This window comes from Choloepus didactylus, chromosome 21 (genome assembly GCF_015220235.1).
Source record: "Choloepus didactylus isolate mChoDid1 chromosome 21, mChoDid1.pri, whole genome shotgun sequence".
Taxonomy (NCBI): Eukaryota; Metazoa; Chordata; class Mammalia; order Pilosa; family Megalonychidae; genus Choloepus; species Choloepus didactylus.
Genome location: NC_051327.1, coordinates 1,865,292 through 1,887,966, shown reverse-complemented (window position 1 = coordinate 1,887,966; position 22,675 = coordinate 1,865,292). Strand labels below are relative to the sequence as shown.

The window sequence follows — 22,675 nt, the reverse complement described above, 5'->3', positions numbered from 1 at the left end:
CGAGGCTTTTGAAGGTGGTCACTCTCCAGATCCACCAATGGCTGCCTGTTTCCCACGTGCTTGGCTTTGTGTTAGGTGCATTCACTAGCTGGCTGGTTTCTCACAACAGCTCTGTGAGGTCAATGTCATTCCCATGTTACAGATGAGGAAAGAAACTCCAAATCATACAATGACCTGGCTGACCCAGGAGTCTGGCTTCACAGCCTGTGCTTGGTAACTCTGCCCTGGAAAAATGAGATGAGCTTGCCCTTGAAGTGTATCTGCTATGGGCCCTGATGCTAGTAGTCTGTAGTGATGGCATCTCCCCTAATTCCTTTCTCCTTTTGTACCACCAAAAAGGTGAATCTTAGAATTGGCAGAGCTTAGGCACTCACTTGGCTAACCTCTTGCTCACTCCAGAAATCTTCCAAGGTGGGTCTAACAGATGATCATTCAGCCTGGGTTTGAATCCTTCCCCAAGGAAGCTTGCCACTTTATGCAACTGACTATCCATTCTGTTGGTGAGCAACAAAAATGAAGAGAAAGTGGTTTTTTGAGTCTCTTAAAACAAACGTGATTTTAAAAATCTTTAACTCAAGGACATGATTTCAAAAATCCAATCCAATTAGTAAAGAAAGTTATGTATAATGAAGTAGATCTTCCCAATCCAGAATCCCAGTCCCACTTTCTACTTCTCAGAGGCAACTACTCTGAACACTTTTTGGTTTGTGCTACCAGAAAAAGTCTGTGCATGCACAAGAAGCTACATATGTATGAATCAGCCTCTCTTTTAATTATACAAATGGGAGCACACTCTATGTGTTCCTTTTACTTAACACTTGATCTTAGAGACTGTCTCATATTGGCGCATACAGGTGGTGATAGCAATCATTAACATTTATAGAGTGTTTGTACTTCTCTAAGTATATATATATATACTTTTAAATCTCACAATAACCATGAGGTAGGTATAGTTATTATCCCTAAGGAACGTCAGTAAATTGCCCAAATTTATACAGCTGATGTGACAGTAAATCCAGGCATTCTGGCTTTAGAACCCATGCTTTTCAATCACTATATTGTAATACTTCTATAATACCTTTCATTGCCCAAAATGTATCATCTGGCTAGCCCTTGCTGTACACGAAGGTGAGAAAGTGAACATTTTGCTTTTTCAGACAGCCAAGGGAAAATGAGGTGGGGAATGGGAATTGGTGGAACTGACTGATAGTGTCTGCCGCAGGCAGAAAGCCTCATGTCCCCTCCAAGAAGACTGTCTCCTTGCCTTATGCCCCATTTGATTTGCAGCTACAATTGTGATCTGACTAGTTAAATGGGAGCAAGTGTCTTGGGAGAATTGTCCTGCTTGCAGTCTTTAAATGGTGACTTAAAACTCTGTACAATATAGTTGGCTCTCTGGAGGAATATAAACTGGTTTAGATTACAGTCCCATTAGAATGCTTTGTAGCAAGTGACAGAAATCCAATTTGAACCAGTTTAAAAAAAGGGGTTCTGTTGGCTTATACAACAAATCATGGAAAGGACTAGCTTGAGGGGCAATATAATATGAACCTTGGGAAAGTTATTTAATAACTTGTGCTCTGGTTTCCAGATTACCGTACAGTGGGAAAAACATTGACACTTACCTCATAGAGTTGGTGTGGATTAAATGAAGTACAATATGTAAACATGAAGATACTTAGAAAGCACTTCATTTATTTATTTTTTTTTTAATTCAGTTTTATTGATATATATTCACAAACCATACAGTCATCCATGGTATACAATCAACTGTTCACAGTATGATCATGTAGTTATGCGTTCATCACCACAATCTATTTCTGAACATTTTCCTTACATCAGAAAGAATCAGAATCAGAACAAAAAATAAAAGTGAAAAGAGAATACCCAAACCATCCCCCCATCCCACCCTATTTGTCATTTAGTTTTTACTCCCATTTTTCTACTGATTTTTTTTCAATTTTTTAACTTTGTTTATCAAAAAATTAAAAACAAACAGGCAAACAACAACCAAAAAAACCCCACAACATTTCAAACAAAGCAATGGATTAAGGAAAACACATAACCTAAAATAACTACTTTGCTTCCAACATGTTCCTACCATACCCCAAGAAAATTAATAAACCATGTCCAAACAGAGGAGTAAGAAAAACAAATAATCTAAAATAACTACATTGCTTCCAACATGTTCCTACCATACCCCAAGAAAATTAACAACCCCTAAGAAAACAAAGGAATAAGAGAAAAAAAAAACCTAAAATAACTCTATTGCTTCCAACATGATCTTCCTATATCCAAGAAAGTTTACAAACCATAATCATTCCTGAGCATTCCCATAACATTGAGATTACCCTCCATAGTTTATCTGTTCTTATTAGATTATCATTCCCCCTCCACTAATTGGTATCTCTAGGTCCCCTACATTCTACAGTATAAAACATTGTACATTTTTCACAGAATTCACATTAGTGGTAACATACAATATCTCTCTTTTTGTGCCTGGCTTATTTTGCTCAGCATTATGTCTTTTTTTTTTTTTTTTTTTTTTAATCTTCATTTTATTGAGATATATTCATATACCACGCAGTCATACAAAACAAATCGTACTTTCGATTGTTCACAGTACCATTACATAGTTGTACATTCATCACCCAAATCAATCCCTGACACCTTCATTAGCACACACACAAGAATAACAAGAATAATAATTAGAAGAAAGCACTTCATTTAGATTAGCTGTGGTCACTGCAGAAAACAACTATATTTAGGGTTTTAAACCCCATCAGGGCTCTTTATTTTTTATTGTCTTTTATGCCTGCATAGTAGTAAAGGAACAGACTGGGCTGCTGTTAAAAAGAGACCACCAAATTACAGTGGCTCAGACAAGATAGGACTTAATTTTTCTCTCACCTCACAGTGTAGAGGCAGGGTGTAGTCTGGGGCACGTGGGTGGCTGGGCTCCTTGTTGACATCTAGGCACTGAGATTCTTCCTGTCTTGTCACATGGCTGCACTTAGCTACAGGGAGGCTTTAAATTTAGTCTCTGTCCAGGGAGCCATGTATCCAGCCAGAACTCTGAGAAGGAGATTCTGATAGCAGAAAGGAGAGGTAGAGAGTGGACATTGGGAGACAGCAAGCAGCTCTATCCTGCCTCTTTCTTGGCTTCCTTTTCCACAATTGCAAATAAGCTTTCTCCATGTATTGGGAGATACAGTCACTGACAACTCCAGATTTATATCCTCCCAGCTTGGTGTCCCTGAAAGAAAGGCTTCTTCTTTTCCAGTTCTAATTTAGAAAATCTCAGAGAAAAGTTCTCAATGACATGTTGTGAGTCACATGCCCTCTTGGATCAATCACTATGACCAAGGGTGTGCGGCCCAATCTGGGTCACAACCTTTCTTCCATCCCCTCCCATAGTAGGGAAACAGCAGAGTCTATTGCAAGAAACAAGGTGCTGGAAAGAAGAACAATGGTTACTACAAACTATAAATGAGTCTGTAATTATGTGCTCATACTGTTTGAAAGTATGTTGACAAGCGTCAGTGTGTATCCTAGGAAAGACCAGCTGGACTCTGTCTCCATGGTGGCTCTTACCCCCAGGGACAGCCTGTCACTAGACCAATTATTTTCATAACCTCGGGGAAGGAAGAAAGTCTCTTTGTCCTCAGAACATTCCCAGAAAAGCAGGCAGATGGGGGATAGGTTGGGACTCTTTCCAGTTGGTTGTCCTTTATATTCAATCCACCAGAAAGAAGATGTGGGAGAAAGAACTCACCCTTCCTTGTTCTGCATCTATGGGGTGCCAGGCACTTAGTACAAAACATTTAATCCTCCCAACTGTTGAAAAAGCAGGAATTTTTCACAACCCATTTCACAGACGAGGAAACTGACATTCCAGAGAGGTTAAGGAAATTTGCCTAATGCCACACAGCTAATAAATGGCTGATCTGGAATCAAAGTCAAGTCTTACCTGGCTGCAAAGTCCATTTTTTATCTACCTTCTCCAATATCCTGGGCCTCCAATGCAGTTTTCTCTGAAGACTAAGCTTGCTGCTCAGTTGGTTTATCCTTTGCTTTCTTGAAATTTTCCTCACTCGGTAGACTATGCTGAAAAGAGTTAACCTACTAGGCCTGTAATGTTAACTCTCTAAATGCTGAATTTACTGCTAGCAGTTCGAGTAAATTTGCAATGGAAAAAAAAGAGTTGTTTGTTTGTTTGTTTGTTTGTTTGTTTTTAATGGCTTTGTATTTTGCAGCTCCTGCATCTGGTTATATGACAAAATTGATGTGAAATGTTACATGCTTGTAATTTCATAAATGTTGAAGGGATCATCCCATTCAGGGAAAGCTGGAAAAAAGAAAAAAAGAGAAACAAGCTGTTAGTGGGATACAGCTCCTTGCATTTTGCCACCAGTGGGTGGGGATGAAATTTAAATTCTTCCAGTATTGGAAATAGAATGAATTTTTGTAACTGATGTTTTTGCTATGCTGTAACTTATGCCTATTGGAGCCTTTGGAAACAGGGCTCCAGTAGAGAGCAAGGCAATCTCTAGATGGAAATACACATATAGAATTTGAAAGAACAGTTCAATTGCTTGTGAGCCCTTGGTGAAATCAAATGTCTGACTGCAGAGGCTGATGATTTTCTAGTCTGATGTAAATATACTGAACTTTAAGACTGACAAGATATAAAGGGCTTAGGAAAGCCTTTCTTGTCACTTGGGCCTGGGAGACAGCTGTCTGGCCTTGCAACATCTCGCCTTTGCTACTGCCAAAGAAAAGCCACTGGCCTTTTTGGAATCCTGAACTCATAGACATGACTCTAAGCTGAAACCTGGTCTGTCTGCGGTGAGCCATGCTGAGGCTCAATGAACAGGACAGAGACTGAATCATTGGAGATTTAGTCTACCACTCTGGGACCCGAAACTATGAAAACATCATGGATGCTGGCTGGACCGTCTGGGTTACATACAGTTGCCCACAGGAAGGGGCTTGTTCTCTGTTGGGACCATGTAAAGTCAAGCTGCAGATCAGCTTTGGATCTTAATGCAGAGGCCACTTAGATTCTTAATTTGCGATTCCTGCCCAAAGCTGCAAGTTGGAAGAGGGCCCATCACAGGTACTGTGTCCTCTCCACCTGCTTTTGACAGATCCGACTCTGTACCTTCTCTGGGGACATCTCACTGCTGTGGTGTTCAGCTTTCCAGATTATTTGCAGCTTGCAACAAGGGACTGTTAGTCCAACTCTGCTTCCCTTTCTCCTTGTACGCACACTTTAGTGAGGTAGATTGATTATTAAATGCAGCTGTCCCCAGAAAGGGAGCGCTCGTTTGCAGGGTGCTCACTGGGTAAATGATCAGGACAAAAGGAGTAGGAGGTCATGTAACCCCATTTTGAAATTTTGAAAATTCAGGATTTTGTCCTGACCAGTACCTGAATGTGTCTTTCTGGTTAAGTTTGTATAAAATGTTTTTCTGTCAAAATGTTTTTGTGCCTCTTGCATACACCCCTTCCAGACTAAAGGCCTGGATGAGAAAAAGGGATGAATGAAAAATGTAAAGTTAGGGTTGCTGACTGGGACCTACTGATTTTGTAACAACAGAGAAATAAACCCAAAAACCTGGTATCCAGGGAGGCATGGGGGTGTGGGGAGGGCACTTTTTATCTTTGCTTTTCAGTACTGTTCCTGGAAGCTTTCCCTTCTTCCTGAAGGAAGATTCTTGGTGCTGTCGTTCTAAGTGCTGAGTGCTTTGAATTCCAGCTGCTGAGCCTAGGCTCACACCTGGCAGCACTCACTGGGAGACAAGAGGGAGTGGCCCTGCTCCTGCACTTTCATGAAGAATACCTTCATGTGTCATTCACACTCATGAGATGGATGAACTCAAATCATGAACAAGCAAAAATGTTTGGAACTGACTGCCTCAGTGAGCCCCTCTGAAACCAAGGGCTGAATTGAATTTTGTGCTTGATTGGAAACCCAAGGGTGGAGCCCCCATACTGGGAGGCCACACTAAGGCCCTGTGAACCTGCACTGCCTGACTCATGTCTCTCCTGCCTACTTGGGTGCCTTAACATTTGTAAACTCTGTTTCCAGGTGTTCCATGTGTGTCCCCTGACTATTGTGACACTGCCTCAGCCCTGGTAGTCTTTCAGGTCAGCTTCACTCACTGGCCTGAGTGGGCTGTGCATAAATTGATACCTCAGAGCAGGTAAAAAAACAACCCAGAAACTTAAGGAGGAAGCCACCTGGCTTTCTAAGATAGGCTTTTATGGTAAATGGGATTTGTTTTAACTGGCTAATTCCAGGACTCCAAAAGGGCGTAACTGAGATTGATGCTGCAGTTTGGTTTCACCCTGCTGCGTGGGGTCCTACTGATAATAATTTTGCTGAAAAGAAGCCTTGGCCAAGGGCCAAGGGCCAAGGGAATGGACTGTGCAGAAAAGAGTTGACAGCAGGCCTGAGACTGCTTTCCTTAGGGCTGTTTACAAGACTGGCCCTTGGCTGACATCTGTGAACTTGGGTTTCAGGAGAGTTCACACTATACAGTAGATAAGGGTGGCTCACTGTGCCTAAACTGTTGGTACAAATAATGTGGTTTATGCTGAACACCTGCTTTCCTTCTGGAAGTCCAGAATTTTCCTATGTGCTAGCCAAATGGTGCTTATGTGACCAGCGCCCCCCCCCCCCCCAAACCCTGGGTATGGAGTCTCTGAGCTGCTGTGGTGGACACTTCACATGTGTTGTCACAATTCATGGCTGGAAGAATTTAAGCATGTCCTGTGTGACTCCACCGGGAGAGAACTCTGGGAAGCTTGCTCTTGGTTTCCTGCAGAATTTGCCCCATGCACCCTTCCCTTTGCTGATTTTGCTTCATATCCTTTCGCTGTAAAACATCATAGCTGTGAGTACAACCATATGCCTATTCCTGGGAATATCCTAGCAAATCGTTGAATTAGGGAGTGGTCTTGGGGACCCCTAACACAGGGAAGCAGAGAGGCTTCTTGATGTTGGTAATGTTCTCTATCTCCATCTGAATGCTGTTTCCACAGGATGGGTACAGTTTGTGGCAACTCACTGAGCTGTGCAATTATGATGTTACCTACTTTTTCTGTAAATATATTGAACCTCAATAAAAAGTTAAAAGAAAAAAGGAGTAGTAGGTTATACACCATGGGGATAAAAAAATAATAACTTTTAAAAAAACTTTCTATTCAAATATTTAGTTAACCCTTTTTGACCAGAGATTGCACTGGAAGCCTGGGCCACGGTTTGCAAAGACAGCCTCTTTGTCATCACCTCCCAGTTTAATTGGAAGGCAGGTGATTTATTCTTGCTAGTTTCTGTCAAGGACATTATAGGGCACTAAGGAACACAGTGAAGGGACTTCTAACTTGGGCATTTTTCCATTTTAGGTTGCCATTCAAATACCTACAGAAGCTAGACAAGCAAATGGCAAAGGGGAGAGATGGAGACTGGCTGGTTGGGAAGACGAGTAGGCCCAGTGTTGCCAGAGCTTTTGATTTTTTCAGGGAAAGCCACAAATTTGAATTTTTATGTGAGCTCTCTTGATTTTTAAATGCTGTAAATGAATTCAAGTTTTAAAAAGTGGAGAGACCAAACAAAACACCTCTGCAAGTCAGATTCAGCCATGGCCTGCCAGTTTGCTAGGCATTCATCCAACCAGCTTTCCCTTCATCTGACCAACAGGTGGAATAGCCACTGTTTTAGGCACTGAGAAGTATAGCAGTGAGCAAGCTAGACAACTTTCTTGCATAGTGGGCACCCTGGCACAGTACTTTTCAAACTTCCACATGTGTAGGAATCACCTGTTGAAAGGGATTCTGACTCAGGAGGTCTGGGGTGAGGCCTGAAAATTTGCCTTTCTAACAAGCTCCCAGCTGATGGTGATGTTGCAGGTCCCTGGACCATACTTTGAGTAGTGTTTCTCCATAATACAGAGGGGCTGTTTATTTGAAGGGATTGGGGGGGGGGGGGGCGCGGTGCTAAGAGGACTTGTTATAAAGGTGCATTTGCCTGGCGAGCATCCAGTTTCTACGTAGATTTGAGCTCTTTTGGGGTGGCTTGGGAAAGAGCTTACGACATCGGGGGCGGGAGCCTACCTAACCCTTGGCGCTGCCAGGACGCTACTTTCAAGAGCTTACGTTCTGGTAGGCGGAGTGAGAAGAGGGGTGGGTGGAGGACGTGCACGGCAATTGCAGGGGCTCTCCCAGCCTCCCACGAAGGGAAGAAACCCGGAACTCCTCTCCTAGGTGTGGTTTCCCAGGCATCCCACGTGTCTGCTGTCCGCGTGTCCCCGTCAATCAAGTTTTTCTTTTTTTCCGGGCTTGGTAGGGGGTTTAAAATGCGGCCGCGACGTAGAGTACTCCCATGGTGCCGCGCGACGGGCGGGTTTGGATTTTAAATCCCCGCGGCCAATCAGTGGCGCGCAGGGTTTTGTAACGTTCCCAGCGCCGAGTTTGAATTCGGGGAGGAGCAGAGAGCTGCGGAGCTTCTGCCCCGACCCTGCTAGGTCCGCTGAGCTACTCCGGGAGCATGAGTGCGGCGGCGGCTGCAGGGAAGCTGGCGCGGGCTCCAGGTGAGCCGGGAAAGGCCGGGGCTCCTGGGGTTGCGGCTGCGGCTCCCGGGGCCACGGCTGCCGCCCCGCCGGCGAAAGAGATCCCGGAGGTCCTAGTGGACCCACGCAGCCGGCGACGCTATCTGCGGGGCCGCTTCCTGGGCAAGGGCGGCTTCGCCAAGTGCTTTGAGATCTCGGACGCAGACACCAAGGAGGTATTCGCGGGCAAGATCGTACCTAAGTCGCTGCTGCTCAAGCCGCATCAGAAAGAGAAGATGTCCATGGAGATATCCATTCACCGCAGCCTCGCCCACCAGCATGTCGTCGGCTTCCACGGCTTTTTCGAGGACAGCGACTTCGTGTTCGTGGTGTTGGAACTCTGCCGCCGGAGGGTGAGTGTCGCTGCTGGGTAGCTGGAGCTACTTGGGGGGCCGGGGAAGGGGCGCTAGAAGCTTTTAGGGAGTGTGTGCCGGGAACTTCGAGCTAGGGAAGGAAGGATCTCGGGTAGGGGGTGCTTGGCACTTGGAGCTGCTGGGGGAGGGGGTTCCGATTAAGTTGAGCCCGAGTCGTTTTGCTGTTAGGGAAGGCGGCTTTTGGACTCGAGATGTTGCCCAGGGTGGGGATGGGGGGCTGGTAGTGGACCCTAAGGCAGGAGTCCTGTGGACCCGGAGCTTCCGGAGTGGGGCTGGGGCCAGACTTCGGAGCTTCCCAGGAAGGGATCTGGAGCTGCGAAGAGGCCCGCGGAGGGGCTACTGGGGACTCTGAGCTTCCGGAGTGGGGCTGGGAGAAAGGTCTCTGGTAAGGAGCTTTGGAGAATGGAGCTACTAGTAGAGGGGGCTCGTAGTTGTCTCGGAGGAGGAATGGAGGGAGGATTGGTGGCAGGGGAGAGCCTGCCAAGAACCCTCCCCCATTCCCTTGCCTGTCCCCCGGATCCAGATCCAGTCCTGGGCTGCCTTTCCCTAACGATCCCTCTTCGCACTTGGGCCTCAAAGCCGCCTCCCCATTCTTCCTCTCCTTCCTGGGCCTAGTCCCTCCTGGAGTTGCACAAGCGGAGGAAGGCACTGACTGAACCTGAGGCCCGCTACTACCTGCGGCAGATCATCCTTGGCTGCCAGTATCTGCACCGAAACCGGGTCATTCACCGGGACCTCAAGCTGGGCAACCTCTTCCTAAATGAGGATCTGGAGGTGAAAATAGGTGAGGCACTGGGCCTGCAGTGGGGCTGAACACTCCTGGAAGAGGAGAAATTGAGGGAGGAGGTGGGGAAGGAGGGAAGTCTGGGCTGATAATTTCCTCTAGATCCTCTCTTTAGTCCAGAAATTTAAAACAAAGAGCCCACAAGCTAGTATCTTGCCTGCAGAAGCATTTTGTGTGCTTCTGTACAGTCTTTTTTCAAAAAAGATTTTGAATTAGTTTGTTTTTTAAACTGGGAAACTTGACATAAACATTTGTACTTGGAGCTACTTTTAAACATTTGGAAGCTCGGGCAACACAGGGGCAGCATTCCCTCAGGCAGCCCTTTGCTGGGCTGAAGGCAGCTATCCCCTCTAGACTCCCTCTGGCTTGCCACACTCCCCATCCCTCCCTATTACTTCCCATAAAGTGCCACCTAATAGTCATTGAGGTTACTGGCTTGAACCCTAAGGCCTTTTGAGTTTTGCTATCCCTACTCAAGTTCCCTTTTAGAAGCATAGCTCTCCTTTCTAAGAGGAGTGGTGGGCATGAGGCACTGGGAGACACCTCCCTGAGGCCAGCACAGTGGGAGGATTTCTGGGCAAGCCTCACTGGTTGCAAGGAGTAGAGGCTTGTGGGATCAAATGACCCTGGGTCTTGACAGTCAGACCCCAACCATCTGCATTGACAGATGGCGAAGGCTAGCATCTGAGCACTCTCTCTTCCTCCCTCTGTCCCAGGGGATTTTGGACTGGCAACCAAAGTTGAATATGACGGGGAACGGAAGAAGACCCTGTGTGGGACTCCTAATTACATAGCTCCTGAGGTGCTGAGCAAGAAAGGGCACAGTTTTGAGGTGGACGTGTGGTCCATTGGGTGCATCATGTAAGTTGGGAGCTGTCTCAGGACCCTCTCGGCATCAGCAGGGGCCCTTTTGGACATCTCACTTGGCTGACCTTATCCTGTAGATTATAGTCTGGTCCAAAAACAAAACCTGATTTTCCTTTCTTTCCTTGTCACTCTGGGGTGTCCTGTAGGAGTCCCGCAGGCTGGGCTGTGGGTCCAGGGAGAGGGTGGGATGGCTGTTGGAAGATGTCCACCGTCTTGCTTTAGACATTGGCTGCTCAGTGTGGCTCACAGACCAGCAGCATCGGTGCAGCCTGGGAACTTGTTAGGAATTCAAACTCTCAGGCCCCAGAACTGCTGGATCAGAATCTGGATTTTAACAAGATCCCCAGGTAATTCTCACACACATTAAAGTTTTAGAAACACTTATCTAGAAAGCCATCAGAGTGATGTGGGGCTCAGGGCAGGTAGAGACTTGGGCCTTTTCAGATATTATCTGTGTTTTTGTTGGTCTGGGCACTGGAGAATTAGAAATGAATTGTAGCAATGACTTTCATACTTCTTTGCAATGGAAATGTTTTTCAAATGAAAACCTTAAGCCTTCTCTTCTGCATGGAACTACTAAACATGGATCTGTTTCCTTAGAATCAGGGTACCCACTCACTTTAACCTGTCTGTGTGGCAGGCAGCCTCTTAGGCCCTTCTGCAGATTACTTAGATTACTGCAGGCTATGTTGAGAAATTACTGTCCCATAAGAATCCTGGTTTCATCATGTGTATTCTCCTGAGGGCTCATCCCAGCCACTCTGGCTTCTGGGGGTGCTGGGTCTGTCTTCAGAGACACCAGACTCAAGAGTGAGGGTCCAGAGGATGCCTTGCTTCCATTCTGGCCTTGAAATGATTCCTCCTGCTTCTGGGGTTAGGCTGGGAGACTTGAGCCAAATCTTACTCTGTGCTTACAGGTATACCTTGTTAGTGGGCAAACCACCCTTTGAGACCTCTTGCCTAAAAGAGACTTACCTCCGGATCAAGAAGAATGAATACAGTATTCCCAAGGTGACAAACAACACTTTTATATTTAAATTTATTTTATTATTTTTTTCTCCAACAGCTACGTTCTGAGCCCAGCTATGCCCAGCCCTAGGGAGGTCACAGGGTTTTAGAGGATCTGGATCTGAGGTTTCATACAGAACTTGGCACATATGTGCACCTAAATATTTTTTCCTGGTGGGGAAAGTTTGTAGATTCTCAAAGGGATGTGTGACCCAAAAGATGCGTAAAAAGGGGGGAAAAAAAAAGTACAGGAAGTGAGTAGTAGGAGGCAGAAGGGCCTTTGGAAATGGATTACCTTGAGTCAAATTGGCTCACCACTTAGCAGCCAGATCACCTTGGGTAAATGACTCAAACCTTCCAATCAGTTTTCTCTATAAAATGAGGTTACTGCCTCTAGAATACCTCACGGGGTGCCTTGCGTGTAGTAGGCACTTGCAGAATCGTGGCCCACTGTGAATTCAATCATGAATGGCAGAGTAGTGGTGTTTTCAAAACCACCAGCAAAAGTACATTTAAAGGAATAGCACATTCCTGTGGAAAACTGGCACATGGCTGCTTTCTAGATTAGGGTCCTTGACTTGTGTGAAGCCAAGAGCCCTGTCCACCCACAAGGACAGAAAGGCTAACTTTCTGCCATGAAGAATCAGCTAACTCTTTCAGAGGGAACAAGCCGTTGAGTGGCCTAGAATGTGGGTACACTAGCCCACCAGACTGCTTGGGTGTGAATACCTGGTCTACCACTTATTAGGTGTGTACTCTGAGGCAAGTTGCCTAACCTCTCTGTGCCTCAGTTTCCTTAGCTACAAAAGAGGGATGATACTGGAGATCTCTACTCCATAGCTGTTTTTGTGAGGGTTAAATGAATTAATATACACGAAGGGCCTAGAATGCCTTTCTGGCACCTAGTAAGTGTGTCATTAATGCTAGATTCTTATTACCTGATACCAGACCTCTGCTAGGTGATATCTCACTGAATCTTCCCCACAGGCCTCCAAGATTGGCAGTATCTCCCCATTTCACAGATAAAAATACAAGGGCCCTAGAAAGTCAACTTATTCCCATAGCTGGTATTAAGGGGCAGAGCTGAGATTTGAACCCAGGTCTTTATGACTGCAAATCCTGTGTTCTCAAGTGCTACTCAAGTGATGAGCAACTTTAATTACGCAAAAACAAATTCAGGGGGGAAGAGATTCCCTATCTCAAAATAAAATAATTCTTGGGTCTCAAAAAGAAGAAAAATATGGTCATTCTCCTAATTTTGGTTGCCAGTCATTGACTCAGTGAAGCCAATAGTGGGGACATTGGCATTGCTTATAGGTGCTGAATCGTGGCATCGTTTAAGACCAGTGGGAAGTGTGCGGGCTGGGGCCTATGTTCCTTGTGGCATGCTGCTCTTGGTGTCACACTCTTGCTTATGGCTCCTCCTCTCTGCTCCAGCACATCAATCCCCTGGCTGCCTCCCTCATCCAGAAGATGCTTCAGACAGGACCCCACGGCCCGCCCAATCCATTAGCGAGCTGCTCAATGACGAGTTCTTTTACTTCTGGCTACATCCCCGCCCGTCTCCCCATCACCTGCCTCACCATTCCACCTAGGTTTTCAATTGCTCCCAGCAGCTTGGACCCCAGCAACCGGAAGCCTCTCACAGTCCTCAATAAAGGTAAAACAAGGGTCTGGGTAGAAAGCAGAGCCCCCAGAGAAAGCCAGGCTTTAGGTATGTGGGTGGCTTACTCCCTAGTCCCCAGAGCTCAGGTGTGGAGTAGGACTGTCTCCTGTCCTGGAATCCGTGGCCCTTTTCCTCTCGTGGCAAAATGTTCTCTGTCCCTCAGCCTGGTCAGAAAAGACAGACCTTACCACGGCTGAGTACTGAGTCCCTTGGGTCCAAGAAGAAGAGAGTGGACTTTAACTTCAAGCCTGAGCAGTTCTTTTTGATCATTTTAAAAAACTTCTAACAACTCTTAGGTGGTTCATTTTAAAAAAAGTAAAAAAAGCATTTCAGATATACACTAGAACATACTACAGTGAACCCCACGTATCCATGAGGTTCAGTAATTGTCAAGATTTTGTCACATTTGCTTCATCTTTCCTTTTCTCTTTTTTTTTTTTCCAATTTTGTTCCCTTGAAGCATTTTTAAAGTTAATCTCAGACATCTTGACTGTTTCTCTGTAAACTTCAGTCTGTATCTCTTTAAAAGGATGGATATCTTCTTATAAAATCCTGCCATTGCTTAGGTTGTCATTGCTTCTAGACCTCTTTGAAGGACAGAATTAGGAAAAGCCTTGAGTTTATACTGATATTTCTGATTTACATTTTATTTTGATATTTCAAACTCATAAAAAATTACAGTAGACAAATAACCTCCTGTATACCTGTTACCCAGACCCAGCAATTAACATTTTTTCATATTTGCTTTATGATATCTGTACCTTCTTGAAAAAAAAAAAAAATCATTTGACAGTAAGTTCTAAACATCCTATACTTTATCAAGTGTATATTTCCTAAGAACAAAGATTCTTATACACAACCATAGTACATAACAGTTATCAAATTCAGGAAATTTAGCAATTTAACATTGATACAATATTGTCTTAGAGCAATTTTTTCCTTACTTTTCAGTTACTATTTTTCTTTTGATAATTTACAAAGGTTTTTGCTTCTTTGATTATATACTTGTATTTATTTTCTCTTAAACTGAAAATCTTGGTTCCCTACATTAATATACTTAAATTTTTCAACATATATGAACTAGTTCCTGTTTTTAAGTGGTGGTTTATTTTCTTACAGTTCTATTTGTCCTCAGACTATATTGTATTAATGTACAGTATCAAAAAAGTCACAAGAAATACTTCTCTGTGCAAATATATCACCAATTTGATATACAGCTAAAGCTCATTTGTTTCAGTTACATTTCAATTTTTAGGGACTACTTTATTTATTTTAAAATAATTTTAGACATATAGAAAATTTACAAAAATAGTACAGAGTTTCCATGTATCTGTCATCCAGATTCCCCTAAGTTAGCATCTTGCATAACCATAGAACAGTTATCGAAACTAAAATTAACCTTGGGACATCTTTGACTAAGTACAGATTTTACCAGTTTTTCTACAAATACCCATTTTCTGTCCCATGACATTGCATTTAGTTGTCCTGTCTCCTTAGACTGTTCCAGCCTGTGACATTCCTCAGTCTGTCCTTGTCTTTCCTAATCTTGACACCTCTGAAGAGCACTGCTCATTTCTTTTGTAGTGTGCCCCTCCATTTGGGCCTGATGTTTTGTCACGATTAGATAGAGGTGATATGTTTTAGGGAGAACACCATGGCAGTGATGTACCCTTGTCAGTGCGTCCTACGCAGGGTGCATGACATGTCTTATTACTGGTGGTAGTAACCTTGGCCCCTTAGTTACGGTGTCTGACAGGTTTCCGTACTGCAAAGTTACTTTTGTAATTAATAAACATGCTTGCGGGGTTGGGTACTTTGAGACGATCCTATTTCCCCTCAAACTTGCCCGCTGTTTTTCTCATCCCTGGGAGGCTCTTACCTGCAGTGGTTATTTGCGTGGAGTTCTAATAGCACGCTCGCTCTTTCCCGCACTCCTTCTGTGGTGGCTTCTCCCTCATTTGTTTACTTATTTATTTGGTTATCTATGTCAGTATAGACTTGAAGATATTTACTTTATTCTTTGGGTTTCGATCAAATACTGTCATTTTAATACTGCTTTTTCCTTTTGGTTCTAATTTTTGAACACAGCATTTTTTGTAAAACTTTTTCTTTCCAGAAATTTTCAGTTTCCCCAAAGTAGAGATGATAAATCAGCATGTATCCATCATCTATTTTCAATAGTTACTGACATTCGGCCATACTTGTTTCATCTGTTCCACATTACCCTGCCTCCTTTTTTTGTTTTGCTAGAGCATTTTAAAGCAAAACCCAAACACCTTATTTTACACAGAAATCTTTATCACAAGATAGTTGTTTTTTAAATTAAAAACTCTGATCTTAAAATATTTTAAGGAAAAACTCAAATTACCCAAATATATATTATTCAAGAAGTGGCGCATGGTAGTGGGAAAAAAAATTAAACATTTAGGCATAAAGACAATTAAAGCCATCCATGTACCTGCTACGCAAATGTAACCAATGTTATAATCAGGATGTGCATCTTTTCAGACTCTTTTTGGTCATATGAAAGCAAATAGAGTAAATTTTAGGATGGAAAATCTCTTAAAATTCCTCTTTTACATTTTCACTTAAATGCCTGCTTAATCCATCTTACCAATGAGTTGTAATTCACTGAGCCCTCCCATCTTCCTGGATGCTGAAGATGCTTTTAGTTCTTTGCTTAAAGCTGGGCATCTCTGAGGTGCTGATGCCTTTGAGCTGTCTGTCTGAGCTTCAGGAGATGTCCTTCAGGTCTTAGCTGTTGGGTCAGAGGCCTGAGTATCTGACACTCTGGCTGGCCACGAAGGCTTTCTAAAGGGTGGCCTGGCCCCGAGGTACTGGTGACACCATGAGCAGCAGCTGCTCTGAGAACCTGGTGCTGACTCACAATGCAGTTGAAAGACTTTTCCTCTGGGGAAAGTGCCAGTTGTGGCATGGGGTCCTGTGCCCCTCCCATCCCTGCTGCTTTTGTGCCCAGCTGATAACTATGCCTTGTCTTCTTCCTAGCCATGGAAAACCCTGCGCCTGAGCGTCCCCGGGAAAAAGAGGAACCAGTGGTTCAGGAGACGGGTGAGGCGGTCGACTGCCACCTTGGTGACATGCTGCAGCAGCTACACAGTGTCAACGCTGCCAAACCTTCAGAGCGGGGGCTGGTGAGGCAAGGTGGGCATTGTGAGGACCTGGCACAGGGTTGGTCTGCCAGGGGCGTCTGGGGAGGGCAGGGAAGGCCCAGCCAGCAGAGTGTCGGTGCCTTGTCCAGGCCCTATCTCCATAACTCCATAATACCTTCAGTTCCTCCATTTCCTATAGGTTAAAGTCCAAATGGCCTTCAAGGCCTCTGTGGTCTGGCTCCTGCCTTCTTTTTTTGATCCATCTATTGTCACTCCACAACTGCCCCGTCTTCCAGCACCTCAGATTACTGGCTGTTCCCTAAATATGCTACATTTATACATTCGCACCTGCCCCTCTGCTTGGTGAACTCTGATTTATCCTTTGAGCAATTGAAATGACAAACCTAGATGTGCTTATCTTGGGGCATTTTCTCTTACTGTTCCCTTCTCTGGCAGTGCCCTTCCATCAGCATCTGTATGGCTCATACTTGCCTCCTTCAGATGTCTGCTCCAGCATCACCTCAGTGAGCATTTCCCTGACCCCCCTCCTCCCCTGCCACTCCTAGACCTTCTCATCCCCCTTACCTGCTTCATTTTTCTCCATAGCATTTCTCACCTAAAATTTCCATATTTGTTTGCTGCACTTAAAATGAGATTTAATACATGCCCTGAATATCACATTTTGATGTATTTGGAGTTGTCTGTCTTCTCACAATTTTTTAATCACTCATAATCTGGAAAACTAGATAATCTGTCAGTCACTGACTCTCACCATATTGAGGTAACTTACATATTTTACCAGGTTATTTTTATTAGTCTTTATCGCTGTAACTAGACTGAAAGCTCAATGAGATGGAGGCTGGGATTTTTGTCTCCCATTCACTCTGCCTACAATAGTGCCCAGCACAAAGTAGGCCTTCAATAAATGGGTCAGTTGAATGAATGAGTGGCACTTGGTGCACTGTACTGTAACCTGCTTAAATGTCTGTCCTGCTGCTTTCTGAGCTGATTGGCAGTAGAGGCCCTGCCTGCACTTCTCTAGGGCTCCAGTCTGACTTACAGTAGGTGTCTCCTCCTCCTGGCTGAGCCCAGCTGGGGTGCTGGCACAGCTTCCCTGATAAGGGCTGCATGAGTTGGCCAGAGGTGAAGATGCCGGTCCTGACCAGTGTTCTGTCTTTGTCTTCCCAGAGGAGGCTGAGGATCCTGCCTGCATCCCCATCTTCTGGGTCAGCAAGTGGGTGGACTATTCAGACAAGTATGGCCTCGGTAGGTTTCTTCCAGAATGGGCAGGTGGCTCAATATGGCCAGGTGACCCTTTGTGTTGTCACAGGCTTTTACCTTTTCTGGATCCTGGCTCCCATTCTCTCAGCACTCTCCTATTTCCATCCCACACCTCCCAGTTCCAGCTCCTAATGCCCCTTCCCCCACTTCCCACTCCCTCTTTCTGAGTTCTTCCCCCACCTACTGCTAGGGTATCAGCTGTGCGACAACAGCGTGGGGGTACTCTTCAATGACTCCACACGCCTCATCCTCTATAACGATGGGGATAGCCTGCAGTATATTGAGCGCAACGGCACAGAGTCCTACCTCACTGTGAGCTCCCATCCCAACTCCCTGATGAAGAAGGTGAGTGCCAGCCAGCCTGGGGCACTTGGGACCATTGGCAGGCATGGGGGATGTCATGCCAGGGCTCAGGCTGTAACTGACCCCCCACTTTCCAACCAGATCACACTCCTTAAGTATTTCCGCAATTACATGAGCGAGCACCTGCTAAAGGCAGGTGCCAACATCACACCCCGGGAAGGCGATGAGCTGGCCCGGCTGCCCTATCTGCGTACCTGGTTTCGCACCCGCAGCGCCATCATCCTGCACCTCAGCAATGGCTGTGTGCAGATCAACTTTTTCCAGGTGAGCTGGAGGTGAACCCGGGGGCAGGGGAGAGTTGGGAGGGGTATATGAGCCTGGCTTTGGGCCCACAGGAGTTGGGTGGGTTGTCTGGCTCCACAGGGAATAGGAGGCCCGGGAACCTGTCCTTGGCAGCAGGCACAGGAAGGGAGTGAAGCAGACAGCCCCCCACCTTTCTTCTCTCCTCTCCCTCTGCATACACTAGCAACTGGGATCTTCAACCCACTGCCCCTTCCCTTCTAGGACCATACCAAACTTATCTTGTGCCCCCTGATGGCAGCTGTGACCTATATTGATGAGAAGCGGGACTTCCGAACATATCGCCTGAGCCTCCTTGAGGAGTATGGCTGCTCCAAGGAGCTGGCCAGCCGGCTCCGCTATGCCCGCACCATGGTGGACAAGCTGCTGAGCTCACGCTCTGCCTCCCACCGCCTCAAAGCCTCCTCGTAGGCCCCTCCCCTCCGGACTGGTGCCCCTCAACACCCCCAGCACTGTGGGCCAGCTCCCCTGGTGTTGGTTTTTTAATGTGCCTCCCAGCCCTGGGGGCTGTGGGGGGGAGCTGATTCCTTGCAGGTGGGGGTTGCTATGTAAGTTATTTTTGTACATGTTCAGTGTGGGTTCTGTGGCCCCTTCCCCCAAACCCACCATATGAATTGTACAGATTATTTCTATTGAATTTGGGACTGTCCTTTCCTTGGCTTTATCCACATTAAACATATGTGAATCTTCTTTTTCTTCTTGTCTTCCCTGAGGTGTTCCTGGTTTCTGGGCTCCAGAGCCCATCTTTGCTCTGGGACCCCGAGGCTGCTTCCCTCGGCCTGTCTTTTCTCGTACTGAGGCCAGCTTCAACCACAGGTCCGTTCCTTGTTGGCCCAAGGTGGGGCGCCTCTGAGTCCCGGCCACCTCAGCTCCCAGCAGCCCCTGCACATGGTTCCTGGGCCCCCAAGGCTGGCGGATAGTAGGGCAGGAAGAGGCCCTCAGAGGCACAGCTCCTCATGGCACGGTGTGTGTGGAGCAGCAGCAGTGGGAAGCGGTTTGTGAAGTACTGGACGAAGCCATCAGGCACTTGGCCTAGTGCCTGCTGTGCCTCAACCGGGAGCTCCCTGTAGTGATGCTTCTAGAGAGGGGTAGAGCAGAAAGCCTGGCTTAGCATCAGCCAGACCTTCCCCAGGGCCAGGCCCCACCCAGACCCCATTACCATACCTTATTCCTCATGGCACGGAGTAGGTCTCGCACGGATGTCCCCTTGTATGACCGGAACCTTCTCAGATCTGTGGGCAGGGACAGTATAGGCAGAGCTGTCCCGTCTGGGGCTCCTAGCAGCCTCCCAGGCCCACCCTGAGCCTGGGCCTCTGCTGCTTTACCTGTCTGCAGTGGCACCGAGATGTGTCTGTGCCAGTTGCCCCGAATCACTGCCTGGGCTCCTGTCTCCAGTGCTGTCACCAGGGGCCCCTGCTCAGCCTCCTTCTCCAGCCAGTCACTGACATCCTGGGACCCAAGAGAATGCCTGAGCCTTGTGACCAGGACCAGAGGCCACAAGGCCAAGGTTGTTGAATGGCTCAGAGAGTGGAGCTGCAGAAGCTTAGTTTAGGGTGATGAGGACCGCTGCTGCTTCTGTAGTGTGCGGCTTCTCCATGCTGAACACCCATATTATATTAACCCACCAGATCTTCACCGCTAGTCTAGGCAGGATGGAACTGAGGTTCAGAGGCACAGAGTCCCTCACTCAAGGTTACACAGGCGGAACAGGCTCTCTGGGCATCAGTATGGCCTGAGTGACAATTTGGGCTCCAAGGAATGGGATATATTCTGACCTGAGGGTGGCTTGTGGCTGGGAACCTGGTAACAAGTGGGCTTTGGAGTACAAAACTGGCAAAGTGCAGGAGTTGGGGCTTGACCTGGATTGAGTGAGCCAGGCCGCTTGGTGCAAGTGCCTTGGTCTGTTCCCTCAGCCAGTTTGGCTTCCCCTTTCTGGTTTTGCAAGCCCCCAGACTTGGAACTTTCAGGGACATTCCTAAGATTTCCCTCTGACCTGAAAAAATTGGAGCTGCTTGGCTCTGCTCCAAAAGAAGGGATGGGCCAGCACCTGGGGAGCAGAGGGGCGTGCCTGCGGCAGCTGGTTCAACATGGCCTCCACCAGGTCCCGGGCAAGGGCCTTGTCTGTAGGGAGGAAAGAGGAACAGTATCGGGCCGGCCCAGCCCCACACCCTGCTTTCCCCCTTCTCTGCTGGGCTGAGGTCTCCCTCACCGTGGGCCTCCTCCTCCAGGTGAGCCAGACAGGAAACTCCAACGAGGATGTTCGCCTGGCGATACAGACTCTCTCCGAACGGGTGGCTGCCACCAGAAAGCACATAGTAGAACACGCAGCCTGCAGAGAAGATGTCCACTGCACTGGTCTGGGGGCCAGAGAAGAGGAGAAGAGGGAAGTCTGCCTGGCTAACTTCTCTCATGGGTTGATACAGAAGTCAGGGGCCTGGTTCAGAAGAGAGCTCAAGGATGCTTCCCGGGAGGCATCTCCTTGGCTCTAGCTCCCCTCCCCTCTGCCCCATGGAAAGGGGCCCATGGTTTTCATCCCATGTGTCCCTCCTGAGCATCTAGTTCAGGCTTAGATGCTTCATGCTTCCAGAGTCTAGGCAGGTAACACAACTGGGGCCGGGAAGAGTGGCTTGGAGTCACACAGCAAGTGGGAGAGGCAGGACTATCTAAGCCTTAAGCATTGCACAATCCACCTAATAGAGCTTCAGCAGGAGGGGAACTGGGACAGGGAGGGATCCCCGAGGCCCAGGGCAGGTGCCTGCCAGCTGGGAGGACTCACAGGGCTGTCTGGGGGCAGGAGCTGGAGGAGCTCCGGTGCCATCCAGCCTTCTGTGCCAGGGATGCCCGAGCGGAGGCTAAAGCTCCAGCGGCCGGCAGGCAGCTTCTTGCAAAGGCCAAAGTCGGAGAGGACCACCCTGCCTTGGCCCTGGCTGTCAGGCCCTGAGATGAGGATGTTTCCAGGCTTCAGGTCACGGTGCACTGTGGAGCAGAGAGGGAGCTGGACGCTGAGGGAGGGAGGGGGAAGGGTGCTTGAGGACAGTGGGCACAAGACAGGCACAGATACCTATGTGTAAGGAATGCAGGTGGGCCAGGCCAGACGTCAGCTGCTGAAGCACTGTTGCAGGCCCCAGGCCCCAGCGGTCCAGGTCTGGATTTTCCACGTACTAAGGAACAGTGAGGGCCAAAACATCATTCTCCCAGCCCAGGCCCTCCTGGCCACCCCTTTCCAAACGCACCTGCCTGCGCCGGGGCCTCACCTCCTGCAAAGAGGCCTGGCACAGCTCCAGGGCAATGTAGTGGAACTGGGGGCCCCGTTCGGTACAGAAGTAGCGGAGCACATTGGGGTGCCTGTCAGACTCTTGCAGCAGCTGCACCTCCCGACGAACGAGGCTGAAGCATTCACGGAGGAGCCGTTTGACAGCCACTGCCCGCCCCTCAAACTGTCCCCTGGGCAGTGGGTAACCAGGAGAGTCAGAGAGAGGGTACCAACTCATACCCACCTCCCACATTGGAGAATCCTTGAAAGCAAGACTCTCCAAGAGTTATTGGCTTGAACTATTTGCACCACGACTTCAGCCTGGCTCCTGGACACCACTCACCGGAAAACGAAAGTCCCAGCTGCCCCACGGCCCAGGACATCCTTGGGGTTGAAGGAAATCTTTCCCACCACAGTGAGCTGCTCAGCTGGTGGGGGCAGAGAAGAGTGGAGTCTCAGGGAGCCCAGTCTCACAGGGATTCCACTCACTGCCTCCATCCCTGTACCCACCTCCACACCTCGACCCAGTCCAGACTTTCCCCCTGCCCCCTCCACCTCCCCCCTATTTCTACCCACATGTGCTCAGCTGCCTGCAGTGGGGCCAGACTGCGGAGGCTGTGCCTGGATGGCCACTTACTCTGCATGGCCTTGGGCAAGTTACTTAACCCCTCTGCCCTCAGTTTTCTCATGTGTAAAGCAGCATTATCATGAGGCTTAATGAGTATATGGAAAGAAGAGAAGTGGGCGGGGGTGGGGTGCTCTTTTAGCACTCTCCCTCTCTCATCTTCTGCCCAGCGTTCTTTCTTTTCCTTCCTCTCTCACTCCCCCACCTCTGCCAGTTGACCTGTACTGAACTGAGGTTGAATGGGCTTCAGAGAGGAAGGTGCACTTGGCAGCTGGAAGCATGGTGAGAACGAGTGTGGTTACCAAAAAGACTGTCCTGGACAGGAGGGAGAAGCAGTGGACAGTCAATGCCGAGCAGCACTTGAATTAGTAATAGGGCAGCAAAGGACCCTGGGAAGGCCTTGGTTTCCTGTTGAGATGGGTGGGGTTG

At 47.4% G+C, this 22,675-nt stretch overlaps 2 protein-coding genes across 3 annotated transcripts in view; one reads left to right on the top strand and one right to left on the bottom strand.

Annotated features, from left to right (window-relative positions):
* The first annotated feature begins 8,159 nt into the window (after window positions 1-8,159).
* PLK1 (polo like kinase 1) lies at window positions 8,160-19,072 on the top strand. The gene is made up of 10 exons (XM_037814284.1): window positions 8,160-8,968; window positions 9,605-9,773; window positions 10,490-10,634; window positions 11,558-11,651; window positions 13,086-13,308; window positions 16,321-16,476; window positions 17,613-17,690; window positions 17,896-18,050; window positions 18,150-18,332; window positions 18,573-19,072. The coding sequence occupies exons 1-10, from the start codon at window positions 8,555-8,557 to the stop codon at window positions 18,777-18,779; spliced, it is 1,824 nt and encodes a 607-aa protein (XP_037670212.1). The 5' UTR covers window positions 8,160-8,554; the 3' UTR covers window positions 18,780-19,072.
* Window positions 19,029-22,675, bottom strand: part of ERN2 (endoplasmic reticulum to nucleus signaling 2) — an 18,595-nt gene continuing 14,948 nt past the window's right edge. For both annotated transcript variants that reach the window (XM_037814283.1, XM_037814282.1), the window contains 9 exons: window positions 21,965-22,049; window positions 21,623-21,812; window positions 21,430-21,529; window positions 21,145-21,344; window positions 20,578-20,725; window positions 20,362-20,489; window positions 19,694-19,817; window positions 19,533-19,600; window positions 19,029-19,446 (listed from right to left, as the gene is read on the bottom strand). In XM_037814283.1, coding sequence (XP_037670211.1) covers window positions 19,234-19,446; window positions 19,533-19,600; window positions 19,694-19,817; window positions 20,362-20,489; window positions 20,578-20,725; window positions 21,145-21,344; window positions 21,430-21,529; window positions 21,623-21,812; window positions 21,965-22,049 — 1,256 coding nt within the window. In that variant the 3' untranslated portion in view covers window positions 19,029-19,233. The remainder of the gene's footprint in view (window positions 19,447-19,532; window positions 19,601-19,693; window positions 19,818-20,361; window positions 20,490-20,577; window positions 20,726-21,144; window positions 21,345-21,429; window positions 21,530-21,622; window positions 21,813-21,964; window positions 22,050-22,675) is intronic.